The sequence below is a fragment of the Chrysochloris asiatica genome, unplaced genomic scaffold (assembly GCF_000296735.1).
Source record: "Chrysochloris asiatica unplaced genomic scaffold, ChrAsi1.0 scaffold00067, whole genome shotgun sequence".
In the NCBI taxonomy this organism is placed as follows: Eukaryota; Metazoa; Chordata; class Mammalia; order Afrosoricida; family Chrysochloridae; genus Chrysochloris; species Chrysochloris asiatica.
Genome location: NW_006408585.1, coordinates 14,752,939 through 14,772,539, shown reverse-complemented (window position 1 = coordinate 14,772,539; position 19,601 = coordinate 14,752,939). Strand labels below are relative to the sequence as shown.

Below are 19,601 nucleotides of genomic sequence, written 5' to 3'. Positions count from 1 at the left end.
ACCAGGAGTGTTGCCCTCATTTTAAAAAGAGAATTTGTTGAGAATAGAATTCCAGGATAGCACAAACATTTATCTGCTTTTTGCTTCTCAATATTGCAGTTGGGGAAACAGCTTACTGTCTAATTGTGATTACCATGATTGATATTTTCTCGGTGGCTTCGTTTAAGATATATGAGTATGTGTTTTTAGAAAGCTTTGGTGATCTGATGCCATAAAGACTGTAGCCAAGAAATCCCTATGGAGCAGTTCTACTCTAATATGTGGGGTGCCATGAGTTAGAGGTCAACTCCACGGCCACCAGCAATGTTCTGCCACTTACTATGCTGTGTCTACATGGTGGTTTTATTTCATTTGTCCTGTTTGGGATCCACTGTTGTTATTATTAGGTGCTGCAGAGTAGGTTCAACTCATAGCTAACCTATTCACAACAGAACCAAACACTGTCCAGTCCTGCACCAGCCTCACAATTGTTACGTTTAAGGCCACTCTTGTTGCCACCACATCAATCCATGTCATTGAGGATGTTCCACTTTTTTGCTGACCCTCTACTTTACAAGCATGATGTCCTTCTCCAGGAGAGGGACTGGACACTTCTGACAACATGTCTAAAGTACAAAAGACGAAGTCTCACCATGCTTGCTTCTGGGGAACATTCTGACTATGCTTCTTCTAAGACAGATCTATTTGTTCTTCTGGAAGTCCATGGTACTTGTAATATTCTTCTCTAATATAGTAATTCAAATGCACCGATTCTTCTATGGTCTGCTTTATTCACTGTCCAACTTTCACATGCATGAGGAGATCAAAAATATCAGAGCTTAGGTCAGGCACACTTTAGTCTTCAAAATGGAATCTTTGCTCTTGGACACTTTAAAGAGGTCTTGCGCAACAAATTTGCTCCATTTAACACAATGTTATTTACTGATCCAGTAGTGAGGATTTTTGTTTTCTTTATATTGAAGTATAATCCATACTGCAGGCTGTAGTCTTTTGATCTTCATCAGTAAAGCATTTCAAGTACTCTTCACTCCCAACAAGTAAGGTTGTGTTGCCTAGTATCACAGGTTGTTAATAAGCTTTCTCCAATTTTGATGCCATCTTCTTCTTCATATAATCCAGTTTCTTGGATTATTTGCTCAGCATACACACTGAATAAGTATGGTGAAAGAATACAACACTGGCGCACACCTTGCCTGATTTTAAACCACTCAACTTCCCCTGGTTCTGTCCGAACAACTGCCTCTTGGTTTATGTACAGGTTTCTCATGAGCACAACTAAGTGTTCTGAAATACCCATTTTTTGCAATGCTACCCATAGTTTGTATAACCCACACAGATGAATGCCTTCACATTGTCAATAAAACACAAGCGAACATCTTTCTAGTATTCTCATTTGACACCAGCAGTGATATCCCTCATCCCATGTTCTCTTCTGAAACTGACTTCAATTTCTGGCAAATGCCTGCCAAAAACATTAACCATTTTTTAATTATCTTCAACAAAATTTTACTTACATGTGATGTTAATGATACTGTCCAGTGATTTTTGCGTTCCACTGGGTCATCTTTCTTTGGAATGGACACAATATGGATCTCATGCAATCATCTGGCCAGGTAGCTGTCTTCCAAGTTTCCCGGCATAGACACGTTGTGTTGTTGATGTTTTCCAACAACTCCTCTGATTTTTGGTCATCAGTGTCTAATGCCTTCAATCTATTCTTGAGAAGGTCTCTAAATGAAGGTGAAACATCCTCAAGGTCATATTTTGGCTCTCATAGATTTTTCTTCAGCTTCATCCTGAACTTGCACATGAGCAACTAACTGATGGTCTGTTCCAGTCTGTCCTGGCCTTGTTTTGGTGGATCATACTGAGCTTCTCCATGGTTTCTTCCCACAGATATAGTCCATTTGATTCCTGTGTATTCCATCTGGTGAGGTCCACATGTATAGTTGCCATTTATACTGTTGAAAAAAGGTATTTGCAGTGAATAAGTCATTCGTCTTGCAAAATTCTATCATGCAATCTCCAGCATCATTTCTATCACCTGTGTCATATTTTCCAACTACCAATTTTTCCCCCTTGTTTCCACCTTTCCATTCCAATCACCAGAAATAATCAATGTATCATTATTGCATGTTTGATCAATTTCAGATTGAGGAACATGGTAGAATTCTTCAATTTCTTCATCATTGATTTTAGTGGTTGATGCATATATTTGAGTAATAATGATATCAACTGGTCTTCCTTATAGTCAAATGGATATACTATCAGACAGTATTGTACTTAAAGAAAGATCATGAACTGTACTTTCCTTCAATTTGTTATTCTTGGGATGGTAAACCATGTGACTGTCCCATTCAAAATGGCCAATTTAAGTCCATTTCAGTTCACTATCTAGAATATCAATCTTTATGCATTTCATTTCATTTTTATGACAACTAATTTTCCTAGATTCATACTTTATACACTCCAGAGTCCAATTATTAATGGATATTTGCAGCTGCTTCTTCTCATATTGAGTTGTGCCATATCAGCAAATGAAGATTCTGAAAGCTTTGCTCCATCCACACCATGAAGGGCAGCTCTATTTTGAGGCGGCAGCTCACCCCCCATTGTATTTTGAGTGTCTTACAACCTGAGAGGCTCATCTTCTGGCACTTTATCAGACAATGGTAAGTTGTTATTCATACGGTTTTCAGTGGTTAGCCTTTCAGAAGTGATTCTCCTCTCCTTCCTAGCCTGCCTTAGTCTGAAAGCCCCACTGAATCCTGTTCACCATAGGTGACCCTGCTGGTATTTAATATACCAGTGGCATAATTTCCACACACAATCCACCACAAGGAGATAAAACTGACAGATGAGTGGTGGTAGGACTCAGTAGGCTTCTTGAATCTGGTTCTGGTATTTTTCGTATGTTCTTACATTTCTTCCAGACACTATCTTCTCTCATGTTGCAGCCCTTCTCTGCTTGTTATCTCCAGAAATTCCAATCAAATGTAAATTAGATCTGCTCAGTTGTCAATGTTGCTTAAATTCTTATTCATATTTTCCACGTGTCATTCTCTGCTGCATTGTAAGCAATTTCTTCATACCGTTTTCATACCGTTCTTCTAGTTAAGTCATTATTTTCAGCTGTGTTGAATCTGCTATTAGAAATCCAATAATATATTGCATTAGGCAGATCTACTGTACAGGACCTCTTTAAAGTGTTCAAGAGCAAAGATGTCAGTTTGAGGACCAAAGTGTGCCTGACCCAAGCCATGGTATTTTCAATAGCCTCATACACATGTGAAAGTTGGACAGTGAATAAGGAAGACCATAGAAGAATTGATGCATTTGAGTTATGATGTTGGAGAAAACTTTTAAAGGTACCATGTACTGCTGGAACAACAAACAAATCTGTATTGGAAGAAGTACAACCAGAATGCTCTTTAGAAGCCAAGATGGCCAGCTTCTTTTCTCATACTTCAGACATATTATCAGGAAGGACCAATCGTGGACATCATGCTTGGTAAAGTGGAGGGTCAGCAAAATAGAGGGGGACCCCCAGCAAGATGGATTGGCACAGTGGCAGTAGCACTGAGTTCAAGTGTAACAGCAATTATGAGGATAGTACAGAACTGAGTGGTGCTTCATGCCATTGTACATAAGGTCGCTATGGGTCGGAACCGACTGGATGGACCCTAACAACAACATGGGGTTTATATCTATATATACATGTTATGTGCCATCGAATCAGCTCTAACTCACAGCAACCCAGTACAGGATTTCCAAGGAGTGTTTGGTGAGTTTGAACTGCCGACTTCACAGTTAGCAGTCCAGTGCTTATACTACAGCACCACACCAGGAGTCCAATATATAAATTATATTTGGTTCTTTTCTAAATCTGCAGGATTCAGTTCTGAAAGTTTCTTATTCTTATGTCAAACTTTCAATATTCTTATTTGTTTAATACACTGTTTAACAGGCAGTATCAGGCAGCTCCGATACTCATTCTTTGTCCAGATGTTTCAGCTGGCTCTCACTCATGGTGCCTTTTTTTTCTTTTACTTCTGGTATGCTGGTGTTCCTTGGAATTTTATTTGTACAAACTTTTTGAAGCCTGGAAATGAAGTACACATCTTTTCAGAGAACATGAACTTGTATCTACTAGGTGCCTGGAAGGATTATCTACTTAAGTCATTTTAAACTTAATGATCACATTAGGTTTTCTAAATTAAGGTGAGGCTGGGAGGCCAGGGTCACACCTTCCCTCCAGTGTTGACTAATTCCATAGGCGTCTCACTGGAATTGCCTTTTGTTTTCCACTAGGGTGTAAAAGGTGCACACACATTTTTATCTTCGTATGCTGTACCCACAAGGAAATGGACTGACACAGTGGCAGTAACAGTGGGCTGAAACACACCAGCAATTATGAAGATGGCGCGGGGCCACGCACTCTTTCCTTGTTTCATTCTGTTTTATACAGGGTCGCTGTGAGTCAGAACCAACTTGATGGCATCTAACAATAACAACATGAGTCAGAACTGACTCTGGCAGTGACTTTGTTGTTTGTTTATAATTTTCAAGAAAGCATAATGCTGTTCCATATAAGCCTACAATTTAACAGCTGTCATAAACTTTCATCTAAATCACTCTTGTATTCTTGGAAGAAACTTCCCTGGGTCATGATGAAAACAGTACTTGTACTCATTTGTTAGGATGGGGTTTTTATCATTTAGTGTTTTTACGACTATATTCACAACTGAGAACTGTGTCTAATTTGTTAAACACTAGCTTTGTCAGCCTTTGTTTTCAGGGATAGAAAGCTTCATCAAATTAATAGTGTAGCTTTCCAAGATTTTTCTATATTATTAAATTACCTAAACGATATAGGAATTAGTAGTCTCCTTAGGGTCTGAAGAATACCTATAAAATTGACTGGCTCAATGCCCTTCTCTCCTCTCCATCCATATTAATTTTACTTTTTGAATGGTTGTGAGTTTATTACAGGTATTCTAATTTTTGGTCCATTCTCTCCCTCCACCCACCTTTAAAAACTTATTTTTTAAAATGTTTTGTTTTTAAAGCATATTTTTCAGTTATATACCCTTTCATTCCTAGACATTAGTATTATTACCTTCATCCAGTTAGACTTCCTGGCAATCTATGATACAGGATTTTCAACTTTTGTAATTTGTGATTTCTATTACTTTCAATATTTTCGTGTCTTTTAAATTTTTTATTTAAAACAATATTTTATTGTCTTTTCAGTGAAGATTTACACAGATGCTTAGGTTCTCATTTCAACAATTCCTACACAAGTTGTTCAGTTACATTCTTCATAATACATGATCATCCTGTTTGTTCTGTTCCCATTAACTTAGTTTCCCTTTCTCCTTAAACATTCTCATCTTTTTTTTTAAAGTGTTTCATATGTGATTTTTTTTAAAGGAACCAGGGCTTTGAAACAGTTCATTCCTGCCTAAGCCCCTGCTGTGAATTTGTCTTTCTACCTCAGAGATACTGATCAGAACCAGCATTTCAAAGAATCTACAATGTATCACATGGGGATCTTGTTAAGATGAAGATTCTGATTCTGTATGTCTGGGGTAAAAATGTAAATTCTCAGCAGGGAGTTTCAAGAGAGTTCAAAGCTTTCCAAGGTTTTTCTATACTCTTAAATATACTATATTCTGAAAGTAGCATAGTACTTACTGATGTTACTATGGATCTACAAGGAGACCTCAGGGGTTAGTTTTAGTTCAAGGTCTGAAGACTCTTAGGGCAGTTAGTATTGGGAATCCTCCACTCTTAAGTAGTCCAGTAGGTTTGCTTTGGGTTTTTACTTTGTTTTATTTGAGGGATTTGAGGTTCTGTTCCACATTTATCTTCCATTTTATTCAAGACCTTCTATTGTGTCCCTAGTCAGAATGGTCAGTAGCGGTAGCCGGGCCCCATCTAATTCCTCTGGTCTCAAGGTAGATAAAGCCATGGGTCATGTAGACTCTCTGTCCTATAGACTAGTTTCTTCTCTTTTGTTCCAGAGGAGCAGAAAACATCTTAGATGGCCACAAGCAAACTTTAAGACCCCCAAAGCACTACTCAAAAACTCAAATATTGATGTCATAATTCTTTCTTGTTGTTCTATTAAACTTGCTGTACAACTTTTTTTTGTTTGTTAAAAAACTAAATGCTTAATTTTTTGTATTTCTTATTTAATAGTGAAGGTGCACAGATAGCTTAATAGTTACAAGTCCTGCAGCTAATCTCATTGTCAGCAGTTCAAAACTACCAGCTGTTCCATGGGAGAAATATAAGGTTTTCTGCTCCTGTAAAGAGTTACAACCTTGGAAACTCTACACAGGGTCGCTATGAGTCGAAACCGACTCCATGGCATGTAACCACCAACCAACCATTTAATAATGAAAGCCAAGGTGGCTTAAATTTACCTCCAAAATACAATTCTATACTTTGGATTTATACACTGATATACAGTGTTTGCACTGTGATGTTTTCTACTATGTAAAAAAATTTTAAAGACTTTTTAAACTTGTAGATGATTTTATTTAATCATTTTATGTTAAGGTTCTTTTTTTTTTTTTTTTTAATGACAATGTAGCCTGTTCAACTTCTTTTTTTTAATTAAGCTTGTCTTTGGGCCAATATTTGATTGCTCTCCCCATTGACTTTTTGCTCATTGCATTCAAAGATTGAGAGGTGATTAGGCTCCCCACTCGTTTCTTTCAGGTTTGTCAGTTTATGTATTTCAGATTTAAAATTTTCTATTTTAAATCAATGTGACAAAGATTCATGATGCTTTATTACACAAATTTCCTCAACTAAAAGAACCCAAACTGTCTCCTTTAAGAAGTTTTACTGTGCTTCTTCTTCCTGGCTTTGTGATTTTTTTTCTTTGTAAATATAAACGGGCCATGTACATACAATGTACTCATTGTATACTGGTTTTAACAACTTTAAAGAGTTCATTTGTTGATCTTATATCATCAAGTCTGTACCAGGTCCTCTGTTTGTTCTTTTACTTTATATAGCATTCTTTCTTTCCTCTTTCTTCTGTCTGACAGTCAGAAAAGTAATCTGGTGACACTTTTTCAGGAAGAACCCAAGAATGGTATCATTTAACCCCTGAAAATGTTAAAAGTATTTTTGCTGAATTCTTATTAACGCGACTAGATCTGACAAACCCAGGCTGCAAATTCTCGAGTATGGCTACAGCAAAGAGCATGGGATGAACAGGAACCCATGGGGCCAGATCAGTGGACTTGCCTGCAAAAGTAAGGCGTCTGCACTTTATCCTTAGACTTTGTAAGACAGAAGGAGCAGCATGATCAGATCCATAATTTAAAAGAAAACACCCTATTAGCACGGGGCCTCATTTGGAGATTAGAGGCAAGGAGGGGGGGTTAGGCGGCTCACAGATACCCCAGAAGGCAGACCAGCAGAGTAGCAGCAAGAAGAGCAAGAAGGCAGCCTGATAACCTGGTAGTGGGAGCTACAGAAAGTCAGTGGGGTCCATCCCCAAACTATACTACAGATACAGCAATGATTTCAATAGAAACATGAGGCTAGAAAAGTTCATTTGTGATTGCAAAGACAAATAATCCAATGAGAAAATTAACAAAGTCTGGGAACCGGCATTTTCTAATAAGGGCCAAATCTCATTCTATTAAATAAATGCAATTTAAAATAATAAATAACATTCTTCATTGATCAGTTCAGCAAAGATTAGAAATGTGATTAAATTCAGTGTGGTGACACACACTAGCTGTTAATACGCATCAGAGGGCAACTGGGTGACACCAAAAATGTATCTACCCTTAACCCACCATGTTCTATGCTATGGATTTATTTTACAGGCGAGATAAAATATGCAGATAATATGTAAAAATATATAGTCACCCAAGTATTTTATTTTTTCCTTTTTGGCAACAGTCTCAAAAAGGGAGTAAACTTATCTTTACCAAAGATTGGTTTGTTAATTATGCAAATGAATAAAATACTATGTTGTTATTAAAATGAACTTGGAGTTTTTGAAATGAAAGGTGTGGAAAGAGTTGCAGAGTATTTTTAATTAAGGCAAATACAAAACAGAAAAAAAAAAAAAGAAAAGAAAGAAACACTGGCTCTCCCATATGTTTGTTTTGCTAGTTTTAAAAAGCTGTATGTTTGTGTTTGCATACATTTTCCAGGATGACAATGTAAAAAATCTCCAGCTGTAACTTTGGAAAGTTTTGAAAATAGGAAAGAAGAACCCTTACTTCATCATCCATTAGTATTTGAAATTTAACTGATAAGAATTATTGTTGTTGTTAAGTGTCGTTGAGTTGGTTCTGACTCACAGTGACCCTGTATAGGATTTCCAAGGAGAACCTGATGACCTTGAACCTCCGACCTTGCAGTTAAAAGTGACCTTGCAGTCCAGCGCATTATCCCACAGTGCCATACCAGGACTCCGTTATAGTTGATAAGAATACTATTATAATAGACAGGGTTGGGTCTCTGTTTCCTGTGTGGTCAATGCCCACCTTCCTTACTATCTCCCAGTCTCCCCTGGCTAAATCTCTTTTTCCCATCATTCAGTCTAGTCCCTATCCACTAAATATGCCTCCTTGCTCCTATCTACTTATTTACCTGTGTTTATGCAAAGGTGTGGTACTGTAGGATAAGCACTGAACTGCTAACCACAAGAATGGAGGTTCAAACTTGCTAGGTGCTCCTTGGAAACCTTATATAGGGTCGCTATGGATCAGAACCAATTCAACAGCACTTAACAACAATGCATTAATTATACTCAGAACAGCCATGTGGTGCAAAAGTTATGCGCTCAGATGGGAACCACGGAAAGGTCAAAGGTTTAAACACGCTAACTGTTCAGAGGAAGAAAAGGCCTGACAACATATGTCTGTGAAGACTACAGCTTAGAAAACCCTAGTGGGGCAGTTCGACGCTGTCTACAGGGTCACTATAAGGCAGAATGTATGCAATAGCACAAAACAACAACAGAGAGGCTTTCCCAACCATTCAGAATTCTGCTTACCCCCACCACCTGTAGGTCTCTTTAACTCTGTCAGGTGGCAGCCATCTTGGCTCCTCTTAACTGGGAGCTCCCAACCAGCACTCATTGGCTGCTTGTGCGGTGGCTCCCCGAGGGCAGCAGCTGTGCCCTACTTCTTTGGAGGTGACAGAGGAGCTGGCAGAGTGCCCTTTCACAGTAGGTGCTCAATAAGGAGCTTAACTGTGGCTTCCCCAAGGCTCTACAATTCTAAATTCCAGATTTAATTATGTTCGCTCCATTATTCTAAGGCAAGAAAACCAATACATGTTAAATGGATTTTCAACAACAAAAGGAATTTCTACTCAAGCTAGCTTTACTCTAGAATTCTACTAAGTTAAAACAGATCAACTCACTTCTGGCATTTTCTTGTTGCTTAAAGCTCTGCTGTTTGATATTTGACTTCACTGGCACTGAAAGGTCATTCATTTAAAGTCAAGCATATAGCAAACTTCACATACAAGATTAAAATGAACACTGAAGTTTTGCCAAGACGTTCAGCTTTTATTTCTTCTCTTTGCCCGCTAAATATTCTTCCTTCATTTAATAGATCCTTTCTTCTTCTTTTTTTTTTTTTAAACAAATTATCTGACATACACCTAGTTCTTTGGCTTACTGGTTCATTTTTGTTTTAAGTTTTAATCCTATTAGTGAAAGGACAAATTCCCAACCCAATAATCAAATCCTTTGTATTGTTTCATAAAAGCTTAATTATTTGAAATCTTTTGTTTCTTCAAGGCAAAAAGTATATGCTTCCACTCGAAAGTAATTATTTCATGATATCACTGGAATATTCTACAATCCATTTCCCATAAAGCCTTACCCATTGTATACACAACATAGTCTTCTACACACACACATGCACACACATAAAAAGGTGCTATGGCATTGATTCCAATTCATAGTGACCCCATGTATGCCACAGAACTAACTGTAGGGTTTTTCTATAGGATTTTTAATGGCTAGTTTGTTCAGGTTTCCCTCCTGAGAGCCTCTGTGAACTGCCAAGCTCTCAGCAGGTGAGCACTTAATTACTTGTGCCACCCAGGAACTCTGTGGTCTTCTAGAGAAGGGTTTTACATTAAGGCCAAGCTTCTTTATAGCATGGAAACTATCCAATACACCTTTCACATATGGACAGTCTGTCACAGACATCAGCAGCGCCAGAGTCAACATGAGGAAAGCAAAGGGTTGGCAATCTTGCGAGAAAGGGGAGCACCACAAGACTAGGCCTAAAGCTGTTTGCAAAGTAAGCAAACTTATTCTTACTGTTTGTTAACATGCATCCTGGTTTTACTCAGGATGTATGTTAACAAACAGCAAGAAAAATATATTTTAGTGAAAACATTTATTCACAGTTGATATGAAAACTATGAACTAGACTGTGATTATTTGGGAGTAAATTGTTGGGGAAGGAGATGGTAATAGAAATTCCAGCAGGATTAATGACCCCTCCACCACCACTACCCTTTTCTCAGCCACACTTTGGCACTGCCACTGGGTAAGGATCACTGAGAGACACCAGTACTGCAAATACAGCCACAAAATAATATCAACCTTTCATGGTGCCACATAGCCCTGTCTGGTGGTGAAGGTGCTAGACAGGAATGAGGATGGGAACCAGGAAAGTTGAATTTCTCTCTTCTATTCACTTCCTCCTCAATTCTTAGAGGTCAGATTGCCATATTGTTGAGATTCCAGCAGAGAACTGAAAAGAATCTGGACCACTATTTTCAGAATCATGCTGAATCTCAGTGTATACGTGGAGGGGCGCAGGACCACATCAGAACCAAAGAATAGCCAGTTGGTCACAAAGATTAATTTGTTCCTATTTCAGTCTAATCACTATAATCTCAATCAAGTTATTCAAATTTAGCATGATTTATTTAAAGAAAGGGTAGGGGGACCCTTGACTGTAATCCAGTGCCTGTCCCTTCATTTTGTTCTCTCTCAACACATGCACACACATATACACACACACCTCAACCAATACTTTCCAATCTTCGAAGACATACTAAATCTATACAAAGAAATTAACAACAAAAACAAACTAAATATATACAAAGAAAGAGTTGGTAAATACCATTGAGTTGGTTCTGACTTATAGCGACCCTGTATAGGGTTTCTGAGGAGCGGTTGGTGGGTTTGAACCAACGCTTTGCAATTAGCAGTCAAGTGCTTCCCCTACAGGGTCATACAAAGAAATTATACGCAATAAAATCTTGGGTGGGGGATGTTGACCAGGATTATATAAACACTGATCCCCAAGTTGGTTTCTAGGTAAATGTAAGTGATTACATATGCATATCACCTCTCCTTCCTTAAACCAATATAGAAATTATAGAAAAGAAAAAAATTGAAGGCATAATAGAGAATGGAAAAGAAGCTTGTAGCAGAAAAGAGAGAAACAGGAGAGAGGAGCGAAAACCTTGCTTTGGAGTAGAGCTGAGAAAAGCCAACGTGTCTGCAGAGGCAAAGAACCCAGACATTCACTGACCAGGCCTACAGGGCTAGAGAGATGCCTACAGGAACCCAATGGAGGTCCCTGCCAACACTGAAGACTCCTTCCCATGATTCCAACCCCCACCCCTCACTATCAGCTATTGTTGTTGTTAGGCACTGTTGAGTAGGTTCTGACTTATAGTGACCTTTATAGAGTTTCTGAAACAACTTTGCACTGCCGACCTTAAGGTTTAAATCGAGCTTGCGGTCCAATGCTTATCCTACAGTGCCACACCAGGACTTTCACTATTAGCTAACTGTTGTTGTTGTGAAGTGCTGTCGAATCCATTCCGACCCATAGCAACCCTGTATAGGGTTTCCAACCCTGTATAGGAGCAGCTGGAGAGCTTGAACTGCGGACCTTGCAGTTCAAACAGCATTGTAGTCTGGCGCATTAACCCACAGCACCACACCAGGACTCCTTGAGCTCCCTGTTGTTGTTGTTGTTGTTGTTAGATGCCATCGAGTCAGTACCAACTCATAGCAACCCTATGCCCAACAGAACGAAACACTGCCTGCTCCTGGGCCAACCTCACAATTGTCACCACGCTTGAGCCTATTGATGCTGCCACTTTGTCAATTCATCTCGCTGGGGGTCTTCCTCTTTTTCACTGACCCTCCACCTTAGCAAACATGATAGCATTCTTCAGTGATTAGCTAACTAACTACCCTTAAAAAGAAGACTGGGCGAACTGTAACCTTGAGTTCTCTTCAGTCAGGGAAGGCTCTGCAGAGAAAGATGTGCACTAAGACTACAAGACTGTGTCATGGAAGAAGGGGTGGGAGGTGGGCGTGGAGGCAGGCAACAGGATAGTGAGACAAAAAGGACATTTATGTTTCAGGCCCTAAGTCTTCTGCTTCTATGTCTATATATTTGAAGTAGCAATGTGACTTCCCAGTTTGATCCATACTAATGAAAAGAGAAATCCTAATGATATTCTTACCAGGTCCTATAAACCTATTTTCCTAGTCAGTGCAGTCATACTTACCTTGCAAGCTTACTGAGGCCAAGGACTTGCTTGTTAGGAAGATAGCCAATATGGACCTTAGAGAAGAGAGAGAAATCAGGAGCTAGGTGAAAACGCGATATTCTTTTGATGGCAGAATAAGGAAACACAGGAATAACATGGAACACTTGTATATAATTCATCACAATGAAAATGTATATTTAAAACATCTTGACACTTTAAGATTTATAAAATTATACATGTATCTAAGCATTTTTTCTAATTACATGAATGAAGAAAAAGGGAAATATGTGGGCATGAGTTTATTAATCAAATGATGAATTTAAAACATGTCATGATATTACCTGGTGATGCTACTCTTGGTACAAATCTGAAATTCTTTTTTCTATTAAGGGGAAATAGTCAAGAAAATGCAAATGATCCTATAGCAACATTGTAATGTATCCAGGAGAGCCTCATTTGAAGGGCAGAAATGATAGATATAAATATTGCTAGTCTACCCATCACAATGGCCTTAAAAGCCCCGCCACAGAGTCCTGTGGCACAGAAGGCCTCCCTGCCCTTTGTCACACTTGGTTGTCCTATTTCTAAGCTGCTAGTGAACCCTCTATTCCTGACAGCTACCACCATGATCCAACAAAAGCTAGATCCTCTGAATTAAGTTCATACAGGACCTACTATAAAACAAAGCCATTTCTATAATACTTAAAAGTATCAATTAACATTTAATAGGTAAATGTTACCTCTTTTTAAGGAAAGTATTAAGTTTTGTTCCCTAAATAGGTTAATAAGGTAAATTATCATTTGTAGGTGATTCAATAGCCCAATATCAAATCCACTCAATTGCATCATGGTTTTCCCACATTTGTTTCAATTGTTCATGTCATATTTACTATACACTTTCGCAACTGCTCTAGTAGTCAGCAGTAATCTTACTCCTTTAGTAAGATTTACAAGCTTGAGAACCTCACTTCAACATTCTGCCAGTCAGCAGCAGAAAATAAAGTAACACCTGAAAGTTGAATATTTCAAATTTTAAAAAATGAGAGCATTAAAACTTTCCCATAGAACCAAAGACTTCTGTGGCACCTGAAATCTTTATACTTATATGCAGGGCTATAATTTGTTTGGAGTCCGATCTACAAGGTCAGTGGTTCAAACTCACCACACGCTACTTGGAAACCTTACACAGGGTGGCTGTGAGTCAGAACCAACTCAATGGCACTTAACAACAACAATAACGTGTTTATTGTTTGTACTAGTTATGGTCTACTTTAACAAATTAAGTCATCTTAGTGTCCATTTTAGAAAATCATCAATAAGCAATATATTTTAAAAAGTAAGCTAGCAAGAACAAAAACAGATCATCATAGCATAGACTCTAATGGTGAGAGGCTAAGTCCAGGACCAGGTTCCTGGAGTCCAGCCGCAGTTGTTGTTAAGTGAGAGCCGTTGAGTCGGTTCTGACCCACAGCAACCCTGTATAGGGTTTCTAAGGAGAGGCTGGTGAGCTTGAACTGCCAACCTTATGGATCAAACTGACTTTGCAATCTAGAGCATTAGCCCACAGCACAACACCAGGACTCTTCCAGTTAGAGATCACTAATTTCTCCCTCTGTCCTTTGGAACCAATTTGATGGCACTTAACAACAATCCTTTGGACAAGTCATAGGCTTTCTGGGCCTAATTTTCTCAACCATAAATATAAGGCCGAGATAAACTGAAAAGTTCCTTCTTTCTTGAAAATCCTGAGCCCTGCTGTCCCAGCTTCAGTATCACTAACACTTCCGATAGGATGAGCTGTAGGGGCTGGTAACAGGATGTGGTGGCACAGGAACTCCACAGCATCCTTATTAGCAACAAAGCTTCTAGATCTCATCCAGCTGACTGACATCCAGGGGTTACAGGAATGACTTACACCATGAATGCAATGGGAAAAATCCAGAAGTGACACACTCTACAGGACAATACCATCACTGATCTCACCTGCTGTGATTTCTGCTCCCTTCCTCCTCCTTTCCTAGTCTTCCTGAGCTTTGTCCTCAGAGATATACATCTACCTGGACAGGCACGCAGACTGAAAGGGCGTGGGAGGGAGAGTGGGACTATACCCGGGAATATAGAGGTCTGACGTGAGATACGTGTGCAGGTGTATTGACCTTTGCTGCAAATACATCCATGAATGGAGTAGAGCATACAGGGGGCAAGGAGTCCTAATACAGTGCTGTAGCTTATACACTGCTCAGTCTCTCTTTGGAAACCCTACTCAAGGTCGCTATGAGTCAGAACCGACTCTACGGCACTTAACAACAACAAATACAGGGGACATGGTTGTTAAAAAGCATCATGGACATAACCAAACACCTTGAGGGAAGAAGTCATGAGGGCTGGAGGCTAGGACCATGGTCTTAGGAACATCAAGATCAACTGGTATACCATAACACGACTTCTTGTAAGTCTTCTGCTTGAAAATTATTTTTTAAAGTAGAAACAAAATAAAATTATGATACTTGAGGAAGGAGGCAGTTAGCAATTCTTTGTCCTAAACCTACATGTTCTAAAAGATATGTTTAATTACAACAAACTAGAAAACATTATCAAGTTAGCATTTAAGTCATTTTTGCTACTATAGAAAGGGCTGAAAATAAGTTGAATGCCCTAATATACAATCTGTGCCACAAGAAATTATGAAAATCATTACTGAGTAGGCCACGCTATATGTAGGTATTATTTTGATTCAAACATTATTCAGCCAAACAAAGAAAAAGGTTTTCAGAGCCTGAAGTAACTAACCTAAAAAATGCCATGTTAACCTTATTATTTTAACATATCAACATGATATTTAATATGAAAACCTTTCCCTGAGGACCTTCTGCTACTTTGTTCTGTTTAATTCAAACCAGATTAGTCAGGTTGTCTCATTTATATATATTTAACTCTAAATAGCAAGAATATTGGGAATTAGCAGCTATTTTAAAGATAATTATACTAATTTTTAAAGCTCTCATTATGCTTTCAAAAACTGATAAGAAACAACAACAAAAAAGAAAATCTTACCTTTCCAATGAACGGAACAAGATGATGTTCACACATAGAAAACATGTCTATGTCTTTCACAATCACCATCTCATCATGATCTTCATCAAATATAGCATCGTTTAAGACATCTGAAAGCAGAGGCTTGCTTTAATACCAACTTTACAGAGAGATGCACAGCAGGAAAGCTAACAATCTCTAGGAATAAATATAAATAGACAATCACCATATGAAAGAATGCTAATCCTCACTCAACTATTAAAGAAGCACAAATTAAAACAAGTTATTTTTTTCTCGTTTCAGATTAGCATAGGTGTTCTCTTTAAACAATGAGGGAAATCCTTATAATACAGTGTTTTGTGAAAATGAAGGATTATAAATGTATTTGTAGTATGAAAGAGAGACTGACTGATAGATTGATTCTGCCAAAATCAAACCGTGATTATTTCTGTGTAGTAGAAAATGGGCCACTTCTTTAGATTTTCTTATACTATGGATGTGCAGGAAAACCTGAGAAAAAATCGAATCTTACTTTTGAGAGTAGATACAGACACCTGTAAACTTGACCTCCTCACATCATTTCCTACTCTTCTGTTTCCCATTATTGTATGCAAGTACCAATGTTATTCCTAACAGTCACCTTCCTCCCTTCCTAAGAGAGATAAAGCCTTCAGTTTCTATGTACATACCTGTCTAGGTAGACGCTTAGTGACAAGCAGTGACAATCATTTCCTACTCTTCTGTTTCCCATTATTGTATGCAAGTACCAATGTTATTCCTAACAGTCACCTTCCTCCCTTCCTAAGAGAGATAAAGCCTTCAGTTTCTATGCATACACCTGTCTAGGTAGACGCTTAGTGACAAGCAATGACTTGTTTAAGTTGAGGATGCTGGCACAGATGGCCAGGCATACAACAGACATTGAAAAGCACAAATTTTGTTGGTCAACTCAGCAGCAAAAGGACAAACAACCTAATTTTTAAAAATGGTCAAAGAACTTGAGTAGACATTTCATCAAAGAAGTTGTACAAATGGCCAATAAGCACATAAGAAGATACTCAATGTTGTTGTTAAGTGCTGTCAAGTCAGTTCTGACTCATAGCGAAATGTAATTCAAAACCACAAGAATGACTATTATCAGAAACAGGAAAAACAATATTGGTGAGGAAGTGGAGAAAAGGAAACCCTTACCTACAAGGGGACTTCAAAATGCTCAAGGGAAAATGGAACTAAAAGATAACAGAATTTTTCAATTGAGCTTTTTGAAGCCCCCTTATATTGTTGGAAAACAGTTGGGTGGTTCCTCAAAAAGTTGAACATAGAATTACTACATAATCCAGCAATTCCACAACTAGGTTGTTGTTAAGTGTCTTCAAGTCGGGTTCTGACTCATGGCGACCCTGTATAGGGTTTCAAAGGAACAGCTGGTAGGTTTGCACCACTAACCTTGTGGTTAGCAGTCCAGTGCTTATCCTACAGTGCTACACACCAGGACTTCACTCGTAGGTATATATATACCCAAAGAATTGTTCATTACAGTAATATTCACAATAGCCAAAAAGTACAAATAGTCCAAGTCTCCATCAAACAAATGAATAAACAAAATGTGGTATATACATACAATGAAATACTATTCAGCCACAGAGAAGAATTAAGTTCTGATACATGAATGAACCTTAAAAACATTATACTAAGTGAAATAAGTCAGACACCAGTGGACAAATACTGTATGATTCCATTTACACAAACCAAAGTTTATCAGTAGTTACTAGGAATGGGTGAGTGGAGGAAAGGGGGTAGTTCACTGAGTCGCTGTTAAAATTAATGAAAAAAAAAAAAGGAAATGGATAGTAATGCTAGTTGAGCAACATGGTGAATGCAGTTAATGTCACTGATTGCATGCAAAAATGGTTACAATGACAACTGTTTTATTATGTGTATTTTATCACAATAAAACATTAAATGATAAAATACAATGATTTTTTAAAAATATAAAGGTTTTGTTTACTGAAACTGCACCGATGCCTTGACAGCTTGACACATGGGATATAGTCAAGATCTCTAAGTGTGTGATTTCAAAGATTTGGGGATACCCAATCCGCAGAGTCTGATGAGACATGAAAAGGAAAAAATTAAATAGAGCTTTGCAGCCGCCTACACCTACTTCCCTCTGAAAGGTAGGCTGTCGAGTGAGTCACAGGGAAGATGTACAAATGTCCACCCACACTGCCTGCTCTTCAGTGGCTCTGTTGCTACGAGAATAGGGATTCACATATACTGAGTCATCATTTGACCTGAGTCAGGCTATTCAAAGACACATATGACTGCGTAGTAGGAAAGTTATCAGCCTTCTGAGGTAATCGTGTGAGGCTTAGACACATAGAGGAGCACAGATACGACTGAGAGAAGGAGCTGATAAAATCCAGGGAGGAAACAGCTCAGCGCTGTTCTGTACGTATACACTCCTTCTCCTAAAGCAGCTTCCAGTCTGAATACTCTGCCCTAACATCCTGCCGTATTTTTTAAGCAGTCTACAAGTATATCCTTGGTGCTCCCAAAGTATTCTGGACTTTTCTCCAAGATATGAATGTAATGTTATTGTTATATTAGTTTATTAAAATCTGCAGTCACACAATAAATCTTCATGGAAGGTTTTTGTTTTGTTAACTTTTATTAAGAGGGAACCATCAAATGTAGGAGGCATATTCATCTGTCTTCTCTGGCCAATAATGAGAGCACCCTACCCTAAACTATGAAAACAACCATACGACTTGTTAACAGCTGGCCCTTGAAGTGTTAAATTAGGATCTGGCTCCATCACTTACTAGCTGTTGGAGCTTGGGGGCAAGTCACACTGCACCTCAATCTCTTTGGCTTCAAAATAGGCATGAACCAAGTGCCTGCTTTACAGCGGTAGCATGAGGACTAAAGAAGTCAATTCATAGGTGTTTAAATCTACCCTGGCACAGCGCTGTGGGATAAGAATTGGACTGCTAACCACAAAGTCAGTGGTTCGAACCCACCAGCTGCTCCTTGGAAACCATATACGGAGTCGCTATGAGTTGACAACACTAAACAACAACATAGAAGAGTAAGTGGCAGATGCTGCTATTACATGTTTGCTGTTATTGCAATTATTTTGAAGACTCAGGGAGTTGTTATTATTTTGAAGAGGGAGTTACTAAGCTTTGTGTCCCGCGCACACTGATAAACATATGAATTTAAGAAGCAGGTGCCATGGGATAAAGCACTGAGCCAAAGGTCGGTTTGAACCACAAGGTCAGCGGTTCAAACTTTACCAGCTGCTCCCTGGAAATCCTGTACTGGGTTGTAAGAGCCAGAACCAACTCGACGGCACTTAACAATTTACATCTAAAAATGGAGTACAGAAAGGAAAACATAGTAACTTTACAATGGAGAAATCTAGCCGATTCTCACTTAACCAAGAGACCAAGCTTAGCATCACCTGCAATAAGACAGATTATCATGTAGCTCTTGGTGCTACAATGAGACTGGTACATCATCTCAGTGGTATTCTTCCCTACAATCTATAACCACATCTAGTCATAAGACAAGACCAACTGAAACACAGTCAACAACCACTTAACAAGTACGCTTCTAAAGCATCAAGGTCATGAAAAATGTGGAAAGACCACAGAACTGTCTCAAATCGGAAGAGATATATAACAAATTTAATGAAAAGCCCACAATCCAGATAAAATTTAAAGGGTAGTTAATAGTATTGTACCAATGTTAATTTCTTAAATTTTGAGAATTATAATTTTTTGAGATAGCATTAGGGGAGCTGGAAGAAATCTATACGAAAAGAGTACTGTCTTGGTAATTCTTTCATAAGTCTAAAATTATTTAATAATAACAATAATTTTTAAAAAGCGAAAGTATAACATTCATCCACTGGAACATTCAAATAAAGGAGTTGTTGTACTTGTTAGGTTCCATCAAGTCGGTACCGACCCATAGAGACCTATACACAGCAGAATGAAACACTGCCTGATCCTGGGCCAACCTCACCACAGTTGCCA

At 38.4% G+C, this 19,601-nt stretch overlaps 1 protein-coding gene across 1 annotated transcript in view; it reads right to left on the bottom strand.

Moving 5' to 3' along the window:
* The window catches only part of GCH1 (GTP cyclohydrolase 1), an 84,392-nt gene that overhangs the window by 5,631 nt on the left and 59,160 nt on the right, over positions 1-19,601 (bottom strand). Inside the window, exons 2-3 of the mRNA XM_006864622.1 lie at positions 15,580-15,689; positions 12,544-12,599 (exon numbers count right to left, since the gene is read on the bottom strand). Of these exons, the coding sequence (XP_006864684.1) occupies positions 12,544-12,599; positions 15,580-15,689 (166 nt within the window). The remainder of the gene's footprint in view (positions 1-12,543; positions 12,600-15,579; positions 15,690-19,601) is intronic.